This window comes from Tauraco erythrolophus, chromosome 1 (genome assembly GCF_009769465.1).
Source record: "Tauraco erythrolophus isolate bTauEry1 chromosome 1, bTauEry1.pri, whole genome shotgun sequence".
NCBI classification, from domain to species: Eukaryota; Metazoa; Chordata; class Aves; order Musophagiformes; family Musophagidae; genus Tauraco; species Tauraco erythrolophus.
Window position 1 is genome coordinate 74,527,133 of NC_141465.1, and position 25,981 is coordinate 74,553,113.

The 25,981-nt window shown below is 40.5% G+C and overlaps 1 protein-coding gene across 3 annotated transcripts in view; it reads left to right on the plus strand.

Annotated features, from left to right (window-relative positions):
- The window catches only part of FGF14 (fibroblast growth factor 14), a 434,954-nt gene that overhangs the window by 288,818 nt on the left and 120,155 nt on the right, over nt 1–25,981 (plus strand). The window contains exon 1 of one of the 3 annotated variants that reach the window (XM_086610980.1): nt 4,495–4,687. The exons of the other annotated variants lie outside the window; for them this stretch is intronic. Within the exon in view, the coding sequence (XP_086467106.1) occupies nt 4,495–4,687 (193 nt within the window). Of the gene's footprint in view, nt 1–4,494; nt 4,688–25,981 lie in introns of those variants that run through there. 3 annotated transcript variants of the gene reach the window in all.

Genomic DNA, 25,981 nt, shown 5'->3' on the forward strand with positions numbered 1-25,981 from the left:
CCCAGGTGTACTCTTATGCATACCTTGCAATCGTTATGTCTAAATTGGTACTTTTACCCCTAGAGTAGCCTTTCCAGTTTGAATGGAAGTTTAAGAAGTAATGTATTAATCTTGTTTGTAACTACAGCATGCACCATCTTAAAAGAAAAATAATCCTTTTCAGTGGCACAAAATGATCTACAACAAATAACATCTAGGTTCACAATACTGAATTAATTATTTCTAGAATATAAGATAGATTGACTTTACAACATCATATTCCTGAGCACTTAACTGGACAAGTGAGTTGTGTGTGCCTACTGTTGGCAAGCAAGTGCAATAAAACTTTAGTGGAGTTCATGAAACTAAAACATATTTAGTAGTGATGTAATAATCTGGCATTTTACACTTCTAGGAAATCTATGCTTGTAAAGACTTTGAGATATTTTTCTTAGGGCTTGGTTTGTTTTGGTTTTCTTATAAGGAATGGTTTCAGGATATCTGGGAGAAGAAAATGTGAGTGGAGTGTGTGTATTTGGGAACATATCTGTAGAAAGAAATTTTTGTTTACATTGAAGTGGTAAATGATTTATGAAAAGAAGGACTCCGTAGGGTTTTCATGGCTGCATTAACCAAAAACGACTGTAGCTTGTAACTCTGTCCAACCTAATGCAAAACACACAACAAGTGACAAGTGGGGGAGAAAAAAAAAAAAAAAAAAAAGAACACAGTCTTTAAACCATAAGGATGACATTTGGATCCTGATTAGGATAGAATATAAAGCATAGAATCTCATTTTTCTAAATTAAAGCCCTTAAAAAAAAACATTTTATATATCACTAGTGCATGTATATACAGTGTATATTTTAATATTGAACTTTGATGCCTGAAAATAGCGCATTGTAATTTACATTTTAAATTAGATTAAATGGAATTAAATTGAATATAGTTTGTCCCCAGTAATACAGAAAAAAATAAATTTAAGGATTAATAGTGTTTCATACTCTAGTATATAAAAAAGCAAGTATTTTATACACACTTTATATCTGTTGAATGCTTTCCTCTAAAATTCATTCAAGCAGGTAATTTTAAAGATTCTAAAACGCTTTTGTTTTAGAAAACTCCTGAAATCCATGATAAATTTGTGGTTAGAAATGAACAGATGGGAAAATAGAAAATATTGAAAATCCATTCTCCCTCTCTTTTGCTTTTAATAGTTTGTTTTCATAGCCAGAGTTTTGTTAATCAGAAATAAAATTCTATTTTAATGTAGCCAATGTTATAACTAAGATACTTCCATTTGTCCCAAATGCACGATTTTATGCAGTTACGGGTTTTTAAGGTGTCCGATATGTTCATACTTCTACAACCCATCTGTTAGCAAAACCTTCACTTTGACCGGAATCGTACACGTTTTATCACAGGTTAAGACAGCAGATGGCTCTCTTGAGTTTTCTTTGCAAAACCTCAAGCTGTAAACAACTGCTCTGCGTTTCTGAGATGCAAGTACAAAGCTATTGTTTTTGATCTCTGGAGTAAGAAACACGTTTTCTCTTGTCTGTAGGCATACTTCCCATTTTCGCCTTAATTCTTTCCTTTCTTTGCCATCACCCCGAACACCATATCAATGAGAAATGCCAGCGTGTTTTGGCAAAGGCCCCGTATTTGAAGGAAACTATGGGAAAGGAACAATAGTAGTGGATAGTGTATAGTGAATAGCATCGTTGGGTAAGATAAAGAGCTCCTTTCAGCAACAGGAAACGTGGAACCTACATCTTTCTGGGGAGGGTTTCTCATGCGAAAGTTAGGGCTGTATGCATTCCATTCCTAAACTCCTGTGAAAACTAAAGACTGTGGAAGGTTGGCCTTTATTTCGCTCTACTCCCTCTCATTCATCGCTTTGTTTGGAGCCAGGAGCCAGGTCGAGCAGGAGACTTTGGGCTGTGTCCTGTCACCTCCTCCGGCGGCGGCAGAGGCGGCTCCGGGGCCTCTGCGGGGCTGTCCATGGTGCTGAAGGCGGAGACCGACCTGGGGGCCGGCGGCCGGGGCCGGGGCCGGGGCCGGGGGTTGGAGGAGCGCTTCTGTCTTGAGCAGACTTAAGGAAGGTGACACCGTGTTTTGTCCGCTGCTGGGAAGTATGGAAAAGGGAAGCAGTATGTAAAACTACTACAGTGAAATTTAAACAAAAAACAAACAAACAAAACCAACCAAACAAAAAACCCCAACCAAACCCTCCCTGTCTAATTGCATTGGTTAAGGTAATTGTAACCGTTGTCAGGAAATTGCTGCTCTGTAAAACTTGCCAGACAGAAAATCCAGTGCGAGTGTTTTAGCTGAATCTCTTTAGAGACACTTTTAAATAGAATTAAAATGTATTATCCAGATCGGATTGTACATGTCCTACTCCTAGTTGGTCTGGTATTAATACAAAATCCCTGTATGAGGGAGTTCCCACCATACACTTTTGCCCTCTATATAAAAATAGCCCTTTGTAGATTAAAGGATTTAGAGAAATAATGGTCAGTATCAGAGACGCTGAAGCCTCTGCTGAAACAAGAACATACTCTTACCTATGAGGTTCTGTATTGCAAAGCAGTGAATTTACACTTCAAAGCCTGTTTTTGTAAGGAACTGTCTAATAAGAAATTAGAGTATTCTGAGAACAGTATAAACATTAGATATTTATTACACGGTATTTCCCTGTGCAAGCATCTGCCCTTCTTCACAGGATAACTCTGCAGGGTTTTTTTTTCTGTGTAGCTGCTGGCTTCCTTTTTCTACTTTCCTCTGGTTAGTTACAACTTCAGGAAGTCTTACCATTAGGCTGGCAGAAAGTAAATCTGAAAAACATTGAGCCTTTATTTGAAAAGGGAGAAGACCCAACAGATGGAAGGAAAGAAATGAGATGTCGTATTTTGTGTGGTATTTATTATCTGCAGTGTCTTGTGAGCTCCTCGGGGCAGAGACTCCTTAGGCATTCTATGTCTAGTGAGCTTGGCTGGTGCTTGCTCAAGTTCTCTGAGAAAATGAAAAAAATGAAGAAATCATTTTACATGGTGCTGGTGATCAATAAGTCTACCCACTGCGTCTGTTTGGGGGTGCCCTATGGAATTCCTTTGGTACTTCTGAAACCTCGGAAATCAGTTCAGGTTCCGAGTTAAAGGTCTGTTGGCGTTGGTGGAATCTTTTCTCCCCAAGAATCCGTGTTGGTTTGGGTGGAAGATCCCCTCAGCCTCGTAGATGTGTTTCTTCCTCACGGCTCTAAATGCTTCGTATGCAGCACAAACCCCTCTCTCGTCGGACTGCACCCCCCTCCCCGTCCGTTCCCGGGGTTTGGGGCGCCGTGCCCCGCTGCGGGCGGACTGGCTGGCAGAGGGGCTGCCGCGGGGCGGGGTGCCCGGGAGCGGACGGCGCTTCCCCCTCACCCGCCTTCCGCTGCTCCCGCAGCTTCCCTGGCCCGGGGACGGGGACAGGTACCGGTGTCACGGCTGGGCGCGGCGCGGCGGCCGCCCGCGGGCAGGGCGGCAGGGAGCCGGTGCGAGGGAGCTGGCGAGAGGGTGCGTGTCAGCGGGCCTCGGTGCGCAGGGGGGTGGGGAGAGCCCTGCGCCCCTCCGGCAGCGCCCCGCGCCCTCCTCCCCCGCGGGGAGGGAGCCCCGCACGAAGCCACCCGGAAAGCTGAGGGGGAGCAGAGGCAGCCGGCGGCGGATCCTCCGGGAACCCGCTGGTTCCCACCAGAAAACCGCAGCATTAACAAACACCCCTTCCCTCCGCCCCTCGCCCCCTCTGCTTTGTTCTCCTGCCTCTCCCCCGTCCCTCCTCCACCCCCCGCACCCTCGCCGCCCCTCGGCTTGGGGAGGACAAAAAAAGCTCCAGCGGTGCGTGCCTGTGTGTGTGTGTGTGTGTGTGTGTGTGCGCGCGCGTGTGTGTGTGTAGGGGAGGCTGGAGCGGGGTGGGACTGAAGAGCCGTGATTACAGCTCTCCCCGGAGAAGAAGATTGCTCTCTCCAGATGCTGATTTCTGAAGCACTTGGCAATCATCAGGCGGGAGCCTGCAAGAGGCGGCGGTAGCCGCCCCGGCCGCGGCGATGGCAGCGGCGGGCAGGCGAGCGGCGGCGGCGCGGGGCTGAGGGGCAGCCCCGGGAGGCGCCGTTGCCGGCCGGACCCGACCTGACCCGACCCGCCCGAGCGCGGCTCTGCCCCGCGCCCCGCTCGCTCCGCTCCGCGCCGCTCCGCGCCGCTCCAGCCCTCCCGCAGACACCCGCCGGCCGAGCAGGTGCCCCTGCGCCAGGGCGCGGCGGGAGGGGCGGCGGGGCACCCATGCGGTGACCCGCGGCGGCGGCAGCTCCGGCGGGCCGGAGGGCGGGGGTGCCCCGCTGCAGCCGCGCCTCGGGCCGGAGGAGGCTCCCGCTCGCCCGCGCCCCCGAGGATGGGTCCCCGCCGGGGCTGAGCGCCCCGCCGCCGCCCTCCCCCCTGCCCGTCGCGGCGCCGGCCGGCGTGGGCGAGCCGGCGAGCAGCCATGGCAGCGGCCATCGCCAGCGGCTTGATCCGCCAGAAGCGGCAGGCGAGGGAGCAGCACTGGGACCGGCCCTCGGCCAGCAGGAGGCGGAATAGCCCCAGCAAGAACCGCGGGCTCTGCAACGGCAACCTGGTGGACATTTTCTCCAAGGTCCGCATCTTCGGGCTCAAGAAGCGGCGGTTGCGGCGCCAAGGTGCGTCCCTGTGGCCGGGCCCGCCCGAGGGGCTCCCGGGGGGGCGGGCGGGAGGGGGCAACCTGTGGCGAGAAACTTCCCGGGCCGGGCGCCGCCGCCCCCGCTCCTGTCGGCGGGCGGCCCCCGGCTCCCTGTCAGCGGGCTGAGGGGCGCGGCGGTCCCGCGGACCCCTGCCGTGTCACCCCGCTGCCGGGCTCCGGGCAGGCGGCTGCCTGCGCCGCTGCCCCGCGGCCGGCGGGCCCGGGCTGCCCCGCCGGGGCTCAGGTGCTGGTCGCAGGTGGGGTCCGGCGCAGGAAGCCCCTCGCAGGGAGAGGCGACCCGCATGGCGTGGCGTGAGCCCTGCCCGTCGCCCCGCGTCTCGCCCCTGGTTTTCTTTAAAGGACAAAGAGCGCGCAGCGCGGACAGCTTTTTAAGTGTCCAGTGTCTGGGAGGCGTAGTTCGCCAGTCCCTGCCTTCCTGGAGCTGCCAGCTTGGCTTTGGTAGGCGCAGCCTGGCCGTGGCGCAGGGATCGCGCTCCCAGTTGCCCGGTGACTTCCCAGTCCGCAAACTGAGGGATGGGGCATGAGCCGGCGGCTGTGGGAGCACCCTGCGTGGGCGCTCGCCCTCCCGGGTCAGGGCCTTTTCCCGTACGGAGACCAGCAAGTTTTGCAGGCAGTCCTTCTTTGGGGTAGACGGCCAGTAGTTAGCCGAGGCGACTAAAACTAGTACCGTGGCGATCGCATTTTATCAGCGCTTTGTGTTAGAACCCTAACTAGAAATAAAAGGAGTTAAATGATATCGCAATTACTTTTCTATATTATTTTTTTTTAATTTTGTGGTATTCCACTCAATATTCAACAGCGTTCAGAAATGGTCATGACTTATTTTGTACTGGTCCCCAGGAAACAGGTAGTTTTAGAACAAAAGTATTGTATTATGAAGAGTGGAAATGTTAAGTGTATCACTCAAAACGTGGCTAATACCTAGCAGTCAATGGTGAAGTACCAGCCACCCTCCGTTACATTAGAGAATGCCACCATGTGTTGTAGGTTGGTATGTATACTATAGATCCTCTTTAGGTTGGGTCGGAAGATAATTTTAAGAAGCATAATCAGTGATCTGACCTGGTTGATCCTTCCTTCCTGCCTTTTTTTTTCCCATGCTTCTTTCTTGAAATAGCATAAATTGACAAAATCTACACAATTTTATTTTTACATGGCTTCCTTACTCTAAGGATTATTTTTTGTAACTCCTAATGCAAGCTAAATCTTGCCATTTTTAGATAGTACAGTGATAGAGGGAAGATAAGTGAGAAGATGTCAGTGGCAAAATCTATGGTGGCTTATTTGTAGACGGTCTGCATGTGTGCTCAAAAAGACAACTAGAGTACTTTGTTTATGATGGTGGATTTATATATGTGATACTTGTTAATGAAAACAACTTTAGGGGGATTTGCTAACTGAGCAATTGTTCTCGACCACCTGTGCAGTTGTCTTTTGGGGAAAACTGTGTGTTTGACTACATTATGGTTTGAGGAGGAGATGACTGTCTCACAGCCCTGAGATGCCAAACATTTTCTTAGGTAGGAAAGGGCTTTAAAGAGACTTCTGAACTCACCCTTTTTCATTCATTCATTTTTCATAAGGCATTTTGTGACATTCTTGAATAAGAGAACTGATTTAGACTATAACTCAGCTACTAACCCATACCACCGGTACAGGTGATTTCAGTTAAGAATAGTCAGAACAAGGGCTATTGACTAGTAAAATCTGCATCATCACACTCTCAAGTTTATTTTCTGTAAGAATCCTTCAAATTGAGACACGGCAATAGTTATCCATTGATTTACATTAAGGTCTCAGAATTACTGCTCATCCGTAAGAATTCCTGCTGAAAAAAGGTACTGTCATACCTTCTACTGTGTGTGTGTGTGTGTTCCAGATGCATGAAGTGATAAATGGACTACCTGTGGATTGGATGTTGCATGCTATTTAGGAGGGAAGCCAAAGAAAGAATCAAGCAGAAGTCGTTACTTAAACATCTTATGCAGAATTAATTTAGAATGAATAATCATTTGGAAAAAACACATTTTATAAGGCTGATTGCTTTAAAAATATCTGATATGAGTTACAAAATGAACTTTGATGAGAGTCTCTTTAGTTTTCCTCAACTGAGTTGAATGACCACTGAATTCTTCACTGAAATCATGCTGTCAAACCCATTAAAATAAGTCTTTGCCAAGCAAAATAGGATGCGTTTCAAAACATCTATTGTCAGAAAGGTGCTATGGGATTTTGACAAATAAACCTTGTGTAAATGATATGCCGAGTGTCACGAGAGCATTGTGAAAAATGAGCTAATCGAGATGTGACAAACCATCCGTAGCATTCTCATACGATTCAATGGAAGAGTAGAAGTGCATGTAAAATATTTGTTATGCAGAGAAGTAAAAGCTGGACTATATTTCTCGTGAAATAAAAAAAGTATTTTGCTTTGTACTTACACATGAAAAATAAGTGTCTTCCCATCTTTGAAAGTCAGGCAGCAAAAACTAGTGGTGCTGCTTTTTCAATTAAAAATGCACACTTACTCTTATGTGTATATGTGAATTAGATAAATAGATATACTCAATGTCTGCACACTTACCAACATGTTAGCAAACTTTTGAAAATATTCTTTATTTTTAAGCTCTTCTTAAAAAATGCCTTTTAGTACTGTTCTTGTTCAGTGGGATTTATTTGTGAACAAATGAAGTTATTATGAATACATAACATGCTAAAATTGTATGTATCCCCAGCTGAATAGAAAATTTTTCTGTCATTGTGACTAATTTTCTGTTCGTGGTCCTTCCTTTAGGGGCGTACTAAAATATCAACAGGAGTGTGTTTTGGGAGACTAACATTTAGGAAGGGCAGCATTAAAGATACAGCCAGGAGCTTACTCAGGGTAAAGGGTAATATTTGTGTTTGCTTGTATATTGGCTGTAATGATAGATGCAATGGTAGAATTAAACAGCTTTTCTAAAACTTTGATTAATGAATTAAACAGACAAAGTGATTTCCGTGGGAGACTTGTCTGACAATCTACTGAGTGGATGAAACCATTTTCATTTACCAGACAACTTTGATTCATATTGTTTAGTATTATGATATTTCAAATTTATTTCACCTTTATTTTATTATACCTGTCATCTGATGAAGAAATCACTGTCATTAATTTCCGGATAGCCATGAAGCCAAGATCTTGCCTGACACTGATGCCAGACATCAATCAATTATGAATCATCCTCTCCTGGATTAGAGGTTGTTCAGTTATAATGGTTTAATTTATGTTAATATAATCACAACTGGGAGACTTGACAGACAAGATTTTGAGTCCTCATGTGAAATAACCTTATATAACCTGGGGCTACCTAGTAAAAAGAAGAAAATAAATGTTATTTCTTCACCTCATGCAACTACAGTGCACAGAGATTAAAAACGTATGCTTGTCACTAGTAAAAATTCAAACTACTTAGCCTGTATTTTCATCTACATATCTAGCTTCTTTTCTAATCTGAAAAATAGTCATTTGGTTAATTAGGTCCCTTGAGACTATTCTACTGGAAAATACTCAGCATTTAAATGTATTAAAAACCAAGCGTGATGTTTACTATTCCTGTGTGCTAATACCACATTAAGACTTCTAAATTTATACATAGAGTGTATGAATTTTGGAATAGCTTGGCCTCTGATTTTGTACATCAATATTTATGAGAAAGAGAAACCTAGGGAACAAGTTCAGAAAATCCACTGATTAGATTTTATTGCATCTACAAAGGTAATTTGATTCACCAAAGAAAGCATTTTTGGAAAATTCCTCAGTATATCAGCTAATGTTTTGCGGCAGACGTGGGAGTGGCCCATAATCTCAAATGTAAGATAATTCCCCATATACATAGTGCCTTAGGTAGTTTTTAGCTCTCCTACTTGTGGAATGATGTGAGTGGAACTGAAATGGAGATCTGTGTGCGCGGGTGTACGTGCCTCGTTTCCCAAAGTTTAAGAAACCGCATCCAATCCCAATCAGTTAGCTCCAGCCTCGGATGATCTGGCTTGCTCGAAGTTTCAGCGGACCAAAACCTGTAGCTGCACTTTCTTTTGTGACTATCCTCAGAATTAATTATTCTTGGCAGTTCACTAAAGCCCACAGCTGCTGCATTGTCTAAGTGCATGATCGTCTCCTTTTCCAGGTGTCGAACTGATGTTGCATATTCTTCACTACTTTGCTTCAAATGAAACTGGTTAACCCACAACCCTTTTCGAACTATAAACTTAGTGGTATATATGAGAGATTTTTGATTTTTCAAAATTTTTTTCCTTCATTGCTGCTAATCTCTTCAAAGGACTGCATGATCATCACAAATTGAAAATGTGTAAATACGTTTTATCTCACGTAAAATATTCTAAGTATATTTTAAAATTATATTTGAACATGTGGTTTGCTAGACTCAGTGTCAAGTTTTCTTTCCCGTGCATTCAGTATTTCACATAGACCCTGTGCTTTCTAAGGGAGGCTTCAAAAAAGAAATGTAATGGCTGGAATGTAATTCTCTTATCCTGAACTAGCAGTGATGAGTGAGATGATTTTGAGAGGAAATGGGGAAAAATAAAATAGTAACATAATTTTAGGGACTATTGATTTTTAGAAATATCTTAAACATGGGTGATAGAATAGTGGGCATTTAATGTACATGTAGTGTTGTAGCAATGTTGTTTTAGAATATCTCCTGTTTTAATGTAAAGCGAGTAAAAAAATTTAACTATACCCATTGTATATCTTAAAATACTGTGGTAAAAGTAGATACCAGATGGCTTCAGAGAGTATTAAGTATTTTAACTTACGTTTTCTAAATATTCACAGTTTGGTAATAGTTGCAAGTTGAAGATTTCTTTGAAATTTCTCAAAGGCTTTGTAGTAGTTTTGGCTTCAATTCCTTGCTTGTTTTGTCTATAAAGTACTGTGGTATTCGGGGGGGGTTTGGGTCAATTCATTTGTGCTGATAAGCACTGGTTTACATTTATTTACCTCAGGAAATTTGCATACCTGGAGGATATGCAAAATTGGAGGAACCCAAATTTCACTTTTCCTATATACAAATGTTTCTTTTCACTATCTTCACTAGGTAATTGGTGATTTAACTCTTCATTAGCAAATGAACTCTTCATTCTTGAGTGATCTTACTGCATCTCCAAAGTTCAGTCAGTTTCTGTTTACATATAGTGGGGTTTTTTTTAGGGTATAGCAGTCATTGTAACTCTTAAATGCATGGTAGAATTAAAATATCTGGTTAATAGAGATATTAAGGGAGATTTCAGTATAGGTGGTTTCTGCTTCATGATGGTGTAGCAATGTTATGTTATAGGTGAGGTCAGGTTTCTATACTGTATTTGAGGACAGAATTCTGTCTTTTAAAAATATCTAATCTATCAGTGGGCGTCATTTTTTAAGGGTATTTCAGTGTGTTAATTTGAATTAAACTAAAATTAGTGCTTAAACTCATTTTGAATAATGAATTTTCAAGTCAGTAGCTTGTAAATAGCAGTAATTAGTTTTAATATACAGCTAACATTCAAAGTTTGGTACAGAAAACTTTGCTGTTAAAGTATTCTGATTTATATTCTAAGAACGATTTAGAAATTTGAACATACACAAGACTGTGAGATTGGATATCCGTTTTTTGTAATGAGTAAACAGAGGCCTATTTTTCATGGTCACATGTAAGCTCTTTCTGCCTTAGGAAGTATTAGAGTTATAGACAGGAAGATATACCCCAATGGCATATATACCCCGATGTGCCATCAGCTTTTTCTGAAAACCTTTGAAACTGGTACATTTGTGTTCTGAAGATTAGTGCTAATTCAGATCTTGTGCTCTGCCGTACACTGAGTGATGTGAAAAGAGTGTTTGATACTACATTCCATGGTAGAAGAGGATGAGAAAATTAGTAAAACTCTGATTTCCTCTACTGTGATCTAAAATCAGCAACCTGCTTTCATCACATTGTAGACCATAACATTTTTGTACGAGGGGTTTAATTTTCCATTTCAATTATATAAATCAGTTAATTTCAAGGTCAAGTTTAGATGTTCCAATATATTTTCCTATGGGACTGAAAATAAGGTAGCATACCCTTTCCTGGTGCCAAGAAAGAAACTATCTGCTTTTGGTGCCACGATTTAGGAATATATAGTTGGATCAAGTTAGAGACGTGCAAGAGTCGAGCCCAGGACTCTGAAGTTCTGTTTCTATGTTACAAACTAGAGATAATTTCAGCATATCCTGAAATAGGTGACATTACTTAAATTTACATTTCTGTAAATAAATAAATATATAGCCAAAGATGGAGATTTTTGGTATTTCAAAGGAAAGCTATTCTAAGAGTGGAAGAAGTAAATAGTAAAATGTTGATATAAAATATGAATAGATGGACTATGTTGAAAAAAACCCACAGAAATCTTGTCCCCTCAAGGTTTTCAATAGCCCAGGTTTTTTTGGTTGCCTTCTGTAAAATGGTGAGTGCAAGCTAATAAACACGATATTGGTTCTTCAGTAAGATTTTCATAAATGAAGCTAGAGAAAGTTGACTGAAGTAGGAATGTGAACTATATCCTTCCTCTAGGATATAAAGTATAATCTCTAGGATGTAACTAAATTAAACAATTTAATTAAATCTGTGGTCTTGATTCTAATCCCTTGCACAGGTATAGAACTTTTGAAAGGCTTTGGAGTTACTGTGCTATAAAATTGCACTAAATTCAACCAAGATTGGGCTGATTGGCAGTAGTCAGCATAAATAAATGATGGAACTGTACATTTGTTTAAAATATTAAATCAAGCATTTTATTTCATGTAAGAATAATTCAATATCATGAAAAACAAGCACATAGTCTTTTTCTCTCTGTAAAGTTAAGTTTTAAAAAAAGGTAAAAAGAAAAAGTCTTTCTTAATTAGCTAACATTTCCATTGGAAAGTCTGCCCTTTTTGCTTTATTTTGCAAACTCCAAGGTGTATCCGATACACTAAGTGTAGCTGCTGCTGCTCCTGCTTTGGTACTGTGAAGCCTGGCTCCAGGAAGCATCTAGTTTTGGTTGGTAGACTATTTCCAGTGTTTTTTGAAAAAATGCAAATGAGAGAAAGGAAGTAATGACTTTTTAAATTAGTCTCCATTTTATAATGGTTCGTTGTGCAGGTAAACCTGAGTGGAATTTCATGTCCCAGTGAAAAAGGACTTTTCAAGCCTCAGGGCATTTTTGTTACTGAATTTCAAAGTCACTCAGCAAACAGCAGATATGTCAGGCTTAAGAAAAGGTCAGCGGGTTTCTTTACAGTGGAGATTCTTGTGGAACTATGAACCTAAGAGGTGGGAGCTGGTACCAGGGTCTCCCTTAGTGCAATAATGCATGATAAGTATTTCTAGTCTGATTTTGATAAGACTTTGCACTCCCTGAGTGTTGTAGAGAGACTCACTTCCTTACTTACCATGTAAAACTAGAGAAATGAGGCGTTTTTTTTTTTACTGAAATTATTATGCTTTTATTGTAGTCTTTTCTGTAGTGTGAATGAAAGATGTCTTCGAAAGGCAACTATTTACTTCAGACTTCTGTGATCATAAGTACTAAATTTATGATTTGCATATACCTTCTTATATGAAAACATTACATATCTATAATGCCCAGATTATGTTAGTGCTCTTCTTTAAAATGTATATTCTGTAATAAAACAGTGAGTACTTCACAAGAAGTCTATTTCAGTATGATACTTACATTTTCTTTCCAAATCTGTGAGAGTTTTTCATATAGCAGCAGACTTAATTTTTGTGATTAGAACAGTGTGTGTGAAGTTTATTTATAATTCATAAAGAACAACCTGTGTGCTAGAGTATAAATTAAATAGGTGTTCATGCTTTTATTTATTTTGGTTTTAATCCATGATCATTTCTTCTTCGTTTTGACTTAAGAACAGTCTTACAACAAATTGGTATGTTTATAAATGTGATGAAGTAAGGTTTCTCACCAGTCAGTCTCCCTTGTAATCTAAACTCTGTAGTTCACGGATTGTAGTTCATAACTGTTCCAAAATCTTGCAGCATTTACTGACCGTTTAGTTGTTCTCACACTTAACTGCTTTATGCACTGTGAATATCCCAGCTTAAACAGATGCTCCTCTCATTTTCATCTATGTGGTTTATGTATAACTGAGACTTGAATTCCTCTACCTTAATTAGTGGTTTGTATCTCTTCATAGGAAATTCTGATGAGCTGAAAAATTTGCCACTGTAATCTGTATACCAGTGACTATGAAATAAATAAACTCTTAAACTTCATAGCTCTATTTTCTTGCTGTGTAATCAGAACAAATACATGTGAAATGTGTAATGTTTTGTTCCCAACAGCGTTTCAAACCATGTTATTTAAGCCAACAAGAATAAGATACCCTCAACTGCGGAATCTCCGTCTATGACACTAGAAAGAGACTTGCATGGCAGGATGGCTTCACTACAGACTTTTTAGCAAGGCTCCCCTGGTGTCCACTGCGAGTCTTGTCTTATCGGAGCCCTGGTCAGGCTTGTACCTGGAGGTATACTTATGGCATTGAAGTCCTGAAGGTTATCCATGCTTGCCCTCAAGCAAGTAGAGGTATGATTTCAGGATGAAGACCTAAGTACTGTTGTATAGATTTCATAGATTTCATAGATTTCTAGGTTGGAAAAGACCTTAGAGATCATCCAGTCCAACCGTCCCTGATCTCCCATTAAACCATATCCTTAAGTAGTTCATCCACCCTTTTCTTAAACACATCCAGGGATGGGGACTCAACCACCTCCCGGGGCAGCCTATTCCAGTGGCTGACAACCCTTTCAGAGAAGAAATACTTTCTAACATCCAACCTGAATCCCCCCTGACTAAGCTTATACCCATTTCCTCTTGTCCTATCACCCATCACTAATGTAAGGAGCCCTTCCCCCACCTCCCCACCATCTTTTCTCAAGTATTTGTAGGCCGTAATCAGGTCTCCCCTCAGCCTCCTCGTCTTCCCCTTTTCTTGCATAGAGACACATAAAAAATTAATAGCAGATTCCTCCCACTATTCGTTTTCATTATCTTATCAGTTACCTTGGATTATGACTGTGCCAAGAAGTAGGACTAATTATAAAATAACACAGGATACTTCAGAATTCTTTAATAGAAAACTGTTGCTGGGCTTGAAAAGTTGAGAGAGATTGATCCCTGCTCATGCAGGTAGTCTGAAGAAATGCAAACCTGTAGCAGGATCCCTACTGTAGACGGACCCGAGTCATGACCGTACACCAATATGGTTAGAAATCATGCTCGTTTATTACAAACAACACACAGCTTATACAGCAGAATATGGCGTGACATGACTACATTCTACAATTGGCTTGCTTAATGTAAACACACTCTCGTGGGTTATAGTGATAGGGCAGCATTAGCAGACCACAGGTAATAAGCTCATCCCTTTAGTCTCCTCATTGTGGTCATCGGAGAGGCATCCAGGAGGCATGCATCTTGGCAGGCGATCAATCTACATTTCCTTTTAAGGCCATTGAGTTAACTTGAAGGACAAAAGTAATCTAGTTGGTAACCTCGCGCTCTGGGGCCCAAGCAGGGATTGTCCATACCCGAGAGAATATTATGGCCAGTCTCGGAGACGAACTCCTCCACACAAATCTTTGTTGTTTCTAGCAAATTTATTGAACTTAGCTGTGTATGTTTTAAGGATTTTAATATATATATGTTCCTCCTAAGGATCTCATTAGAAAATTACTAATAGTGAAGAATACACATCATCGTCATCATCAGTTCTCACTACCAAGCAAGTGATTTTTTCTCATCTGAATAGCTTTATTTGGGTAAGCAAGTTTTGTGTTTATCACAAACTCCAAGCAGAGCGCTGATTATTTATACCTTTTTAATAAGTATTCAAAAATGAGGCCTGTAGTCTTCCTCACTAGCATAGTTTTTGCTTGCTTAAAATAACTGTGGATTTCCAAGAATCACTTTTTTTACTTCCCCTTTTTTTTTCCCTTCTGAAGATGGTTTTGTGCAGAGATTAGTTTATGGCTGAACTCTTCAAGGCATTAGATTCTTAAGTCCCACTTCATTATTGCTTCCAGTTACATTTTAGTTTTCTGATGAAGTAAAAATAACTGTCATTCTAGTTCCTGTGTCCATAGACGTTTGCTAGAGCAAATGAGAGACCTGCTTCCACAGAGCCTCAGTAATGGTTTTCTGTGGCAATATTAAGGAAAAAGAGAGAAAACTTTTTGAATTCCAGCTCTAAAGGCCAGATGTGCCCAAATTTGCAATTTGTGTACAAGTAGGAAATTTAGCATTTTAGTCCTTTTGTAGATGTATATGTGTTCATTAAATTCTGTTGTCTAAGTAGCTTGTATGTGGTAAATGACTGTGAGGTTGTGATGTTACTACCCTAAAACCAAATCTTTTGATGTAATGCACATGATTCTGGAAATCTTTGTAAAATTTATATACAATGTTCTGTATAAAAAGTATTCTGTTGTAACTTCTATGTAAAATGAGAAAAAAGTTATGTATGTAAATAAATCAAAACGAGTAGATGACTCAGATTTATATGAATTATGGCATTTAGAAAACCCTGAATGTTACTAGTAAGCAGCAGTCTTTCTTTGGAAACAGTGAATATCACTGTAGAGAGAAGATAATTGACTCCAAACCACAGAAAGACAGAAAAAATAAGCTATTTCCATTAGCCATACTACCTGGTTCTCTGCTTACAGATCGGTATATCAGCACTGTCAGACGTTTTTTGTCTCAAAAATGTGTCTCTGTTAACAAAAACTCACCAGGTTTTCCATACAGTTAAAAGCTACTGAAAACAGTGTAGGTTAAGCCTGAACAATCTGATTGTAGTTAAACGAAGGTAGGAATAGTCATTTGTATCTTGTGATGTCAAAGTGTCTGCATCAAGCCAATACCCATCTCAGGGCTGCTTATCCTATTCAGTACAATTCAATCAATCAATCAATCAATCAATCAATCAATCAATCAATCATCATCCCATTTACCAGGGTTTTATGTTGCAAATGGTAGTGGTTTAAATGAACCAGTGCCATAAGCGAACATGTCTCTAAAATTAGAACAGGGGGGTAGCTTTCTAGGTCATTAGATGTCAGTGGGCAGATCCTATTCAATGTTTGTCATGAATTGACTTTGAACAGTCAAGAATTCAGGATCTGACTTACTAAAACTCTCCACATGCAGAGCTCCAATAATAGCAGCAAAAAAACCTGTGGTTCAAGTAGCCCAAGTGGCACAAGTATGAAGAACATAGTGAATTTTAACTTAAAAAATGTTGATGCTTAGAGATTCTTAACTGTAATTTTGTCAGCTCGTTACCAGCTTCACACCGTATTGGTATTTTAGTTCTCACAGTTGGCATTTGTTTTAAATATAGGGAGCGATGTAAGGAGGATAAGCCTGTTTTCTACTTTTTGCTAATGAGTGTTTAGGTATAAGTAGTATAAGGGTGGAGTATAAGTAGTTAAGTCGGGAATGCATTGCTAGTAAATTGCTGATGCTGTTATTCCAAAAGCATTCACTTCAAATTTTGGCTAAACTTTAAGAAAATTCAGTCATGTTGAGGTGTGGAAAGGGTAACTTGAACACTTGGGCATGTAAGTACTTTTAGTTAAATGGACCTGTAAAGACAATGTAATTTTTAATTTTTTGGTTATTCCTGTCCTGATATTAGTATCCATCTAATTAGGGTTGTTGACAGCAGTATCTTTGAATTTGGGCTTCTTACTTATATACATAGTGTGATTAGCTTCAGTTCCTAATTACAGTAGGGAAACCAACCACATTTGAAGCCTGAAGCAGCAAAAAGGCTTTGCTTCTTTTTAGGTATTTTCGTTGCCGTTAATCATATGACATAGACTACTACAGAGAAGACCTGGCGTAGAATCTGTCTTTAACTATTTGCTACTTATTTTTTTTCTGTGTACTGTATTTATATGAGATGCAGCTAGTTTGTTGATTGTTAAATAGTTTATCTGTGTAATGGATTTAGTTCCAGTTGGTTTTCAGATAGATGTGTTCTATTACATCGGAACAGTTTGGGTGTATGCTGTTGATTTTCCAGAGCAGTTCAGATGTGACACCAGAGTACTAATGGCGCAACTCTCGTCTTGAGTCCAATAAATTGTGGCATACTGAGTTCTTTTTTAGGGATATGTCATAGCTGTGTAGGAGGTGAAAAAATGTTTCTTCACTTCTGCCATAGTATCAGCAATGTCTTGCACAGTGGCTCTAATATGTTGACAGCTTGGTGAGTCCTGAATGCCTCCATTTGGTTATCAGGTTGAATTTTTATCGCTGTGAAGGTTGTTGTTTGTTTTGTGTTGTGGTTTTTTTTTTTTTAAATAACATGAAAATTACACAGTTTTGGACTCTACTGTCTACTGCCATGGAAACAGAAAAATATCTTTAGGGGACAACTATTGAAATAACGTTGTGTTTTTTTTTTTTCCTATATCCCTTGTTGAGCTTTAAGAGGACATTTTCATCATGAATTGGACCTTGGTCTTTCTGCATAATGGATGCAGTTGGCCTTTCCTCATTTTGAGTGTGTGGCTAGTTATGTTTATTCTTCTCTCTTTGTAGGGATGCACTGGATCAGTGTTTTTTAAACTATTGTGAGGCAATTGATCAGTGAGCTAATTCTGAATATTGTTAGTTTGTGTATTTATTTACCGGTATCTAAGCTCCTATTTCAGGGGAAGATGAGAAGATTGAATAGATTTTCTTTATTCAGGTCATTCAGACTCTATATTTGGAGCAACATAGAAATTTTCCTATTTGCATTCCCACAGGAAAAGGAGAAACATTAATTTCTATAGCTCTGAAAGCCCTTTGCCGCCACCTTTGCCTGTAAACTTCAGCAGAGATGCTTTTGAAAAAAAACGGGATTGTTTTCCAGCCATCCAAACTTGCAGTTGCTCAGTCCTGCCTTTTGGAGTTGCAGGGATTTATGCTGCCGTCCTTCTGCATTGCAAATATAAGGCGGAAGGCTAGCCACGAGGCTGTTGATCAGTCATTACAGTAAGATCAACCAGCGCTGGATCTCACCTCTTCCTCCAGTGGCAGCAGTGAAACGGGTAACGTAGTGCTTCTATGCTGCTTGGATAGCTATGTGTCTGCAAATTAAATTAGACAAAAAGTAAAAGGGAGTGAAGAAGTTGTTTTGACTATCCTAGCAACAGGATGCGGCTATAGAGCCACAACACATGTAGATCAGTTATGATATTAAATGATAAGGTTGCTTCAGGTATTTATGTGACAGCTGTGACAAGTATGTACGGTGGTGATGTTGCTTCCATGAGCACCTGGATTCTTGAGAAGGATATGACTCTCTGATGTGGGTGAGGCCATAGTTATCCTTGGCTATGCTGTGTGTGACAAAGCTTAGACTGCTGGAAGGCACGTTGCCTTAGGCTCACATCTTGAGACCACTGAAAACCCCAAAACAGAGCAGAAGTGGTTTATGGTCTGCTTCAGAAGCAGCTCCTAACAGAAGGGCGTAGCAGTGCATTGGAAGCTGATCTGGCTGCTCAAAAGCTTCGGCTTGGGAATCAGAGTAGTAGTACCAACAACTTATTAAACAAAGCTGTTCAGAAAATGACTATACTGTCATCTGGGAAAACAAACTGACATTTAGGTTTGTGGAGTTTTTCACTGCAAAGCATGCTATATTTTCTACTTTGTCAGAACAGCATTTCCAGTCAAAGCCTGTTTTGACAGACACATCCTGACTGGGTAGTACTGTATAGCCATATTGGTAGGACACCTGATTACCTGAGAGGGAAAAAAAAAAACACAAAAATGAGCTATACGTATTTTGTTCCATCTAAAAATCTATAGTAGGTATACAAGACTTACTCAGAAGGCACTGTAACATGAATTGTTCAGACTTTAACTTTTATTTTATTGGTTCTGTAATGCCTCTTGTTTGCTATGATCCTTCAGTTTCATGTATTAAAAAACCAAGGCGAATAACAGTTGGTTTGTGACAACCAACTACCTAACAGCAAATATGTAATTTCAAGTCAGTGGAGTGGAGCGGAGCTGACAGCAAAGTCAGGCTTTGCTACGGGGGAGAGGCATTTAAAGATGAACATAATAGAAATGCAGCAAAACAACTCCAAACTTCAGGTCTATCCCAGTATCTCCAGTGTATTTAACTGAGTTTGTCTTACAGCTTTGTGCTACTAAAACGGACAGATAGTTGGAATTAGTTTCATTTCTGTAAAGGGAAAATAAAATGTAGCCAGTTGGTTCTGGGATTGCAAATTTGGAACCTGCTGATGACCATAACCAACTTTTGTACCGGTTTTGGTAAACAAAATCAGAGACTTTGATGCCATTTTGCTAATTTCTTTATGTACAGAAGTTACAGGTATCTTTCAAGTCTGAGGTTTTATTTTTTGCACATGAAGCTGCAGATTTGCTCCTCATTCTGAGTTCACCACTGGAACTAGCAAGCAAGGCTGTGAGAACATTTGTAACAGCACATTTCAAGTAGCCCTGGCAGTAGTAGATACATGAACAGACTTTTGATAAGGAAAAAGTGCATTTAGCACTGTGCAAAAAGCATATTTCTGTGCACTAACTGTTGATGATTCTGATGTCCCTCTGGCCTCATTTATATTTGTAGGTTTTAATGGCGTAACTTTAACCATGGAAACTTCAGAGCTGCTAACACTTAGGACTTTTATGACCCTGCCCTTTATACCTGCACCTGATCCCTTTCTGAACTACTCCTGAAATGGACCAATAAGGAATGAACTACTAAAAATTACTATTTGTCTCATAAAGAATCAGACTTGATTTAGAATATAAGTAAAATCATTCTGTTGGTGGAAGTTTTACTGGACGCTTACTAAAATGAGTCATGTTTGGCATCCAGACAGATTTCAGTACATTGCATTGGTTTCTAGCTTACGTTCTTAAAGCAGTTGCACTATCAAATGTAAGCAAATCAGCCAAACGTCGGATACGGAGGCCCAGCAACATGTTAGGTTAAACATCAAGAGCTGTGTAGGTTAGAAAGTCCCAGTCATCATTGTAAGGAAGCAGAGATAAGTATGGTACATGTTTTAGCAAAATGAGTTAAGAGTATGTTTTAACAAATTAAATAGCTTCATTTGTCTAGGGTTTATTTTTAGCAGCTCTACTGAACATAAATTTTGTAACAGTTTGTGCCATTTTATTTTTTCTTATAATGACTGTTAAAGGAGAGGCCACTGCCCAAGCATTCACACACCATTCGAGGAGCTGCACTCCCACCACCTGAGACTTGGAACAACTGGGAATGGAGCCCCTTTGCAGTGTGCTACTCCAGGGAGCCAACGAGTGCCCCTTTTGACTCCTCGTATGCAAACGCTCTGTACATTTCCTCTTCCTTCAGGTTCGACCCTAGATTTCCTGTAGCAGACTCTCAGGCATCAAGATTTTATAAAAATAAGTAATTTAATAGAGTGGTACAGCAGCTTGGTCAACTTGAGCTGAGTGCCTCTGGAGAGGCACCCTGTACAGAGAAATCCCTGGATGATTATCTCCTTAAAACCCATGCAGCCATCCCTCATGCACTCTTCGTGTGCCCTTTTGGTCCAATGGTGATTTCTGGTCTGGGGTCTTCTAACGTTTTATCGGATTCTTGCTCTGTTTCTAGGCTGGCCACCGCTGACTGTTCTTACCTTGCCGAGCTGCAGCTTCTACAAATGGTTGTAGCCTCCTCATCTTCTGGTATGCGCTTCTTGTGCACCTGCTCGCTAGTAGAACATGGGCAACTGAAAAAGTCCTAGACTTAAGACAAATACTATTCAGCAAGAGCCAAAATATCAGTGTGTTATCAACATTATTCTCATACTAATTCCAAAACACAGCATTGTACCAGATGCTAAGAAAAAAATTAACTCTATCCCAGCCAAAAGCATAGCTAGGAAGAAGTTCACAGCTTGTGGCCTAAGGTGTCAGCAAGTCTTGCCACTTATGCTAAGCAACGGATTCCATTTGAGCTAGAAAATGACTGCTACAACAATGACAAAGGAGTGATGACAGCAGTGAGTAGGCTTCACCTCTGCTGGAGCAGGTGGAACGGTGCACACGTGTGTGTGTGTGCGTGCTGAGTTTGAGACTGCCTGTTGCAGTTGTAGCAGTAGTGAAACTGGACACAAATGAGTAAGAGATTCTTTGGAAGATCTGGGTATTTTATTTTGTGACTTGTTCAAGTGACCTTCTGTTGTGCTATGCTCAGTTGCATTTGGCTTGGTTCTTTATGCTTGTCATTTTTTTTTTTCAAAAGAAAAAGAGAAGCAGTTCTTCAGGACTGTATATCATCATCAGAGGAAGGAGAAAAGAATTAACCAAATATTTTATGGTGAGCGAGTAAAGTGGAATTGTCACGTGTCTACAGTAATCTCTTCTTCTTAGTTAGATGAGCTACATTTTTTCCTGACCTTCTGGTAGAGGTTGTTGGACTGATATTTTGATTTTACCTGAAACTGTTTTATGGTTGTCAGGTTTGGCCAAATGCCAAGCTTCCATCAGAACAGGATAGTTCTATTAAAATTTCTTTTGGAAAATTGTCTTGAGGCTGGATAATTTTTTTTGTTAAACCCCAGGATGTAACAAGTAGCTCTGTGGCTTAAGTGCTCTCCTGTCGTGTGGACATTTCAAGTCTGAGTTCCTGCTTGCTTTGCCTGAGACGAAAAGCCATTAACCTGAATTTCCAGTGGGGGCTGATTGCCAGGCTGCTAGTTATTCTTGTGTGAGTAACTCTGGTATTGTTTTTCTCTTATTTTTATTTTTTTCTTGAAGAAAGCTTTGTTCTGGGCTTTATCCTGAAAAAATATTTCATGACGGGAATGTTATTTTCTGTTTAATTCTAGCTGGAAAGCTTTTTCAAAATGTATTGCCATAGTCAGATAAGAGGTGACTGATATTTGTTACCAATGCCTGGACATTATCAGAGAGTGTTTGGTGGTGTGAGATGATGATAGTTGTAAGACAGTTGCAGAACTCATTCTTGGTTGATGAGGTGAAAAGAGAATCACTGCAAAGAGCAGAAGAATCTGTATTTCATCAGCTGTTTTTGAATACTTACTAGACAGATACTCAAAAGCGATCACTTCACTGTCTTAGAAGCATTTTCTGCTGAACAAAGGCATAAACTTAATCCCCTTGAGGTTTACTTCATGCATTTTCTCACACCCATGTGCTGATTTTGGACATAAATTGTCCTAGCTGAATATCCATGGCACCTGTACACTGGTATTACCTGTACACTATGTTAGGGAACTAGATCTTTATGCAGTCTGCTTATTGCTGTTGAAGGATCTCATAAACTTGTTTCTTTGAGGGACTGCATAAGACAGACATCAAGTAGGACAGGGAAATACTCTTCTGGAATGCTGCAGGTGAGTGTCACAAAAGCAGAGGGTCTGGTCCCCTTCAGGTGTGTCTTTCAGGAAAGGTTTAACTACTGCCATGTGTTTCTTTAGACTTCTGACTTTAAGGTAGTCATGTTAATCTCTTTAGAGAGTACTAGAGTTACTGAGCACAGCTATTTCTTGTTCTCCCTAGTAGGAAATAATTTTCTGTTACGGCCAGCTTTGAAAAAGTTCTGTCTTCAGGATGGCATTTCAAAGGGTTTTGATACTGACTGAATTCAGATGACTCACAACATTTCTGAGAGAAGTTTCGTTGCAGTCATCAGTTACATCATTGGTTATTTGTTGTGATCATTTACCAGCGAAAGAGTATTTTTCTGTGATATTTTGATTCCACTGAGGTTCTGGGAAAAATGAAGTATGTTTTCCAGCCAATGAATAAGTGGTCATGGAGCTTCTCTAGACTCTTGGGATGAGATTCACCTGATTAAATGCAAATTCTTGCTATGTAGACACCAAAGCTTACACAACTTATAGGTTCATATTTTGGCTGTCATGCAGTTAATGAAAAATATTTATTTCTAGCATGTAGTTCATGATATCCTGAAATGATGGCTCCACTAGCTACAAAGGGAGCCTAGGAGGATTACATCAGATGTATGCTCAAGAAATCTTAATGACTCTAGTAGTAGAGTCTACTCTAGAACTGTAGGTTGCTTCTGGTTCCTGAGATGCTATGTGGCAGGCCTGAGGAGAGCTGAGACCCACAATAGTATTATGGGTCCCAAAACCAAGGTCTTTGCCTCTTGAAAGCCTCCCTGTCTCCAGTGTTCAGAGAGGCACAGGCTGCCTGGTAGAGCTGTGAGCCTGCACCTTTGGGAGACCTCCCTTGCGCTGTAGCGGCAGCTCAGCTTCCCACAGCCTCCAGCTCTCAGCAGAGCTGAGGAGAAAATTGAATTCATCTCTCACAGAAAAACTGTATTTCTAAAGAAGGAGGGGTGTTTTATGGTGGAATAAGTACTTTTTGTGGTCTAAAATTCCCCAACATTTACCTACAGTTGATTCCCTTCCACTTGTATTGATCCATAAAATTCTGATTATCTTAATTTTAGCTCTCGTCACTAACATTTATCTTCTTTTAACATGACCCTCTGGGCTCAGACATTTATGTGGAAGAAACCTAAAGCATTTACTAATGTTTTGTTATTTAGGAGATTTTGAGAACTTCAACATTTTAGATTTTTGCTGGTGTTCCAGCACTCTGTAAGGTAATCTTCATACTAATTTCCAGTTTACTCAGTTTTAAATGTCTCAGCAGTTTAAGAAAAGTCTTAGAGCTATTTACAGTGTACAAACACTGCCTTTAAAATGCTTTGTGACTTTCAAAGGTGGTAATTCCACTGAGAAATTATTTATTCTGAACAACACATATCCAGTCATTAGCATGAATTGTCCAAAATATAATTTTAAAGCAGATTATTTTATTTGGAATTGTTTGGAAACTGTTGACAAGGGTTTCTTTTTTTTTTTTTTCCCCCTTCCAGTTCCATTCATCACTAGATATTAAAGCGCTGGGGAAAGATTTTGTAAGCCGTCATTCTGCTACACAGATAGAAGGCTTCTAAGAAGTGATGTTTATTTCTGCTGACATCTGTTTATTTTATTAACAGTGGCAAGCCTTTTCCCCTTGCCTTCACTTCCCTCACTATAAATTCCTCTATTAAAATCCTTCCATTTGCCTCAACGGTGGGATTAGTACTGTCTTACACAAATAAACACACTCAATTTAATATAAAACTCAGGGTAGTAATTGGCCTCTGACATGCTTGTAAATAGTGGTTTCTGTCTATCCAGTTGTTAATTGTGTCTTTTCCAGTCATATCAAGTCCTTTTGTATAGCCTGGTAGGGGCATCTACATCCTGGACTAGGATGCAGAAACCCTCATTTTTATTGCCGCTTTGTGACAAACCGTCCATCCTCTTTGTGCTTCTGGTTTGCTGTCTGTAAAGTGAGGGTGATGCTGATCTCCTGTGTTCAGACTCTGCCTGGGAATCTGCTGGCAGCAGGGTCTTTTTACCGTGACTTTGCAATATGAGACTGGTGCTCATCCTCTTCCAGGAACGTGTCCCAGTGCTCTGGACCATCCCAGTCCCCTCCGAAGTGGAGCCTGACCCACGCTTCTCTACCAACTCAGACCTCTGGGGCCATCCTCACCTTCTTCACGCTGCTAGAGTCTTGGCATAACGTTATATTCATTAGAGTCTACAGCATGTTGTAATCAACAGGGCACGTACAAAATCTTGTAGATACCACAGGTTTTTTAACCTAGAAATAATGGAAGCAGCCTATATTTACTTTGAACTTGAATAATAATTTCAATTAATAACTGTATGCCCTTTAAAATATTTATGTCAAAATGTTCAAAACTAACCATGTTCTAAAAATAAAAGAATGCAAAATAGAAATAGCGGCAACTTGTGATGCTGTTTTGGGCAGAAATTAAAAACTAACTTTGATTTTCTTTGCCTTAGAGCTGAATGTATGGAGATTTCAGGAAGTAGCCAAGGAAATTCAATAGAGGACACTTATCCTCTCTGAGTGCATGACACTTTCCCAATGGGAAGGGCATAGATTCTGCTATTATGAGAATTTGAATCTGGTAGTAACACTCTGCTTCCTTAGTGCCTCAGTGTTTTCAAATAGGGCGTATATTTATGACAAGGTCTTTAGGTTTTGGGTCCTTTCACATACATCAGAACTAAGCTGGTAGGTGAAACCAAAGCCACTGATTTGATCCCATTAGCTCAGGTGGAAAGGATTTGTGTGCCTCTTCTTTAGATGGGATATTTGGTAGGACAGGGCTATTTTTAAAGGTACTTTTCTTTCCAAGCTTGTTCATTCTAAAATGTAGAACTCAGAGCAACAAAAGAGTCTTTTAAACTAACACACATGTTAGTTTAACCATATTGCTCTTTGTATGGGAAAAGGGTGAACCTGGAAGCAATCTAGAAGCCTTTTATTTTGAGATAGGCATTTTAAACTCTTTATTACTATTTTTTTTTAGAGTTTTGACATGAGCCTTTATTTCAAGTTGTCATTCTGTCTAATTTTAAAATTATAAAATCACACTCATCTTTAAAATGAAATATTTACTCTTTGACTGAATTAAGTACTTAGTTTGTCAGGAAATAAAGGATTTAATCTCTGAGTTACTGATGATTTTTTTTGTTTTGATGTGACCCAGTGGGTTTTTTTTAACTGCCAGTGGTACATCATTGCTTGCTTTGGTCTAGTAGAGAAGAATGGAAAAGCTTTTAATCCATTTGATTTTGCTTTTTATTTCAAGGATTATCCATTTGATTTTGATTTTTATTTCAAGGATTCTTTTTCTTTTATTTTGGTATACTACAGAAAGCTTTTTTTGCTCTTGGTTCTAAGTACGAAGGCCAGCCATCCCACTTCTGGGCAGTTGCTATGGAGGTCCAAGTCCTTTTTCGGTTGCAAGCATCCTGGTTGAAACTTTATTCACATCATCTAACTTCAGACCTCTGTCTTCAGCACTGGATGCCCTGAGTATTTTATGATTTTTCAGAGAGTAAGTCAGGGCACTCATCTTAAAGTCACCTAAAGTCATACAGCATAAATAGTTTCTGAGCTGTGTGCGTCAGTCCTTCTCGGTAATGTGAGTTGCTGCTATTTCTCTACTTACTGTTGCAACAGGGAAGCACCTGCTGAAAAACCCCTCCGTTGCTTTGAGAACACTGTGGCCAGGGCTGTATGGTTACCATAGGTAGGGAATGGCCCCACGTTGTCAGGCCTTCCA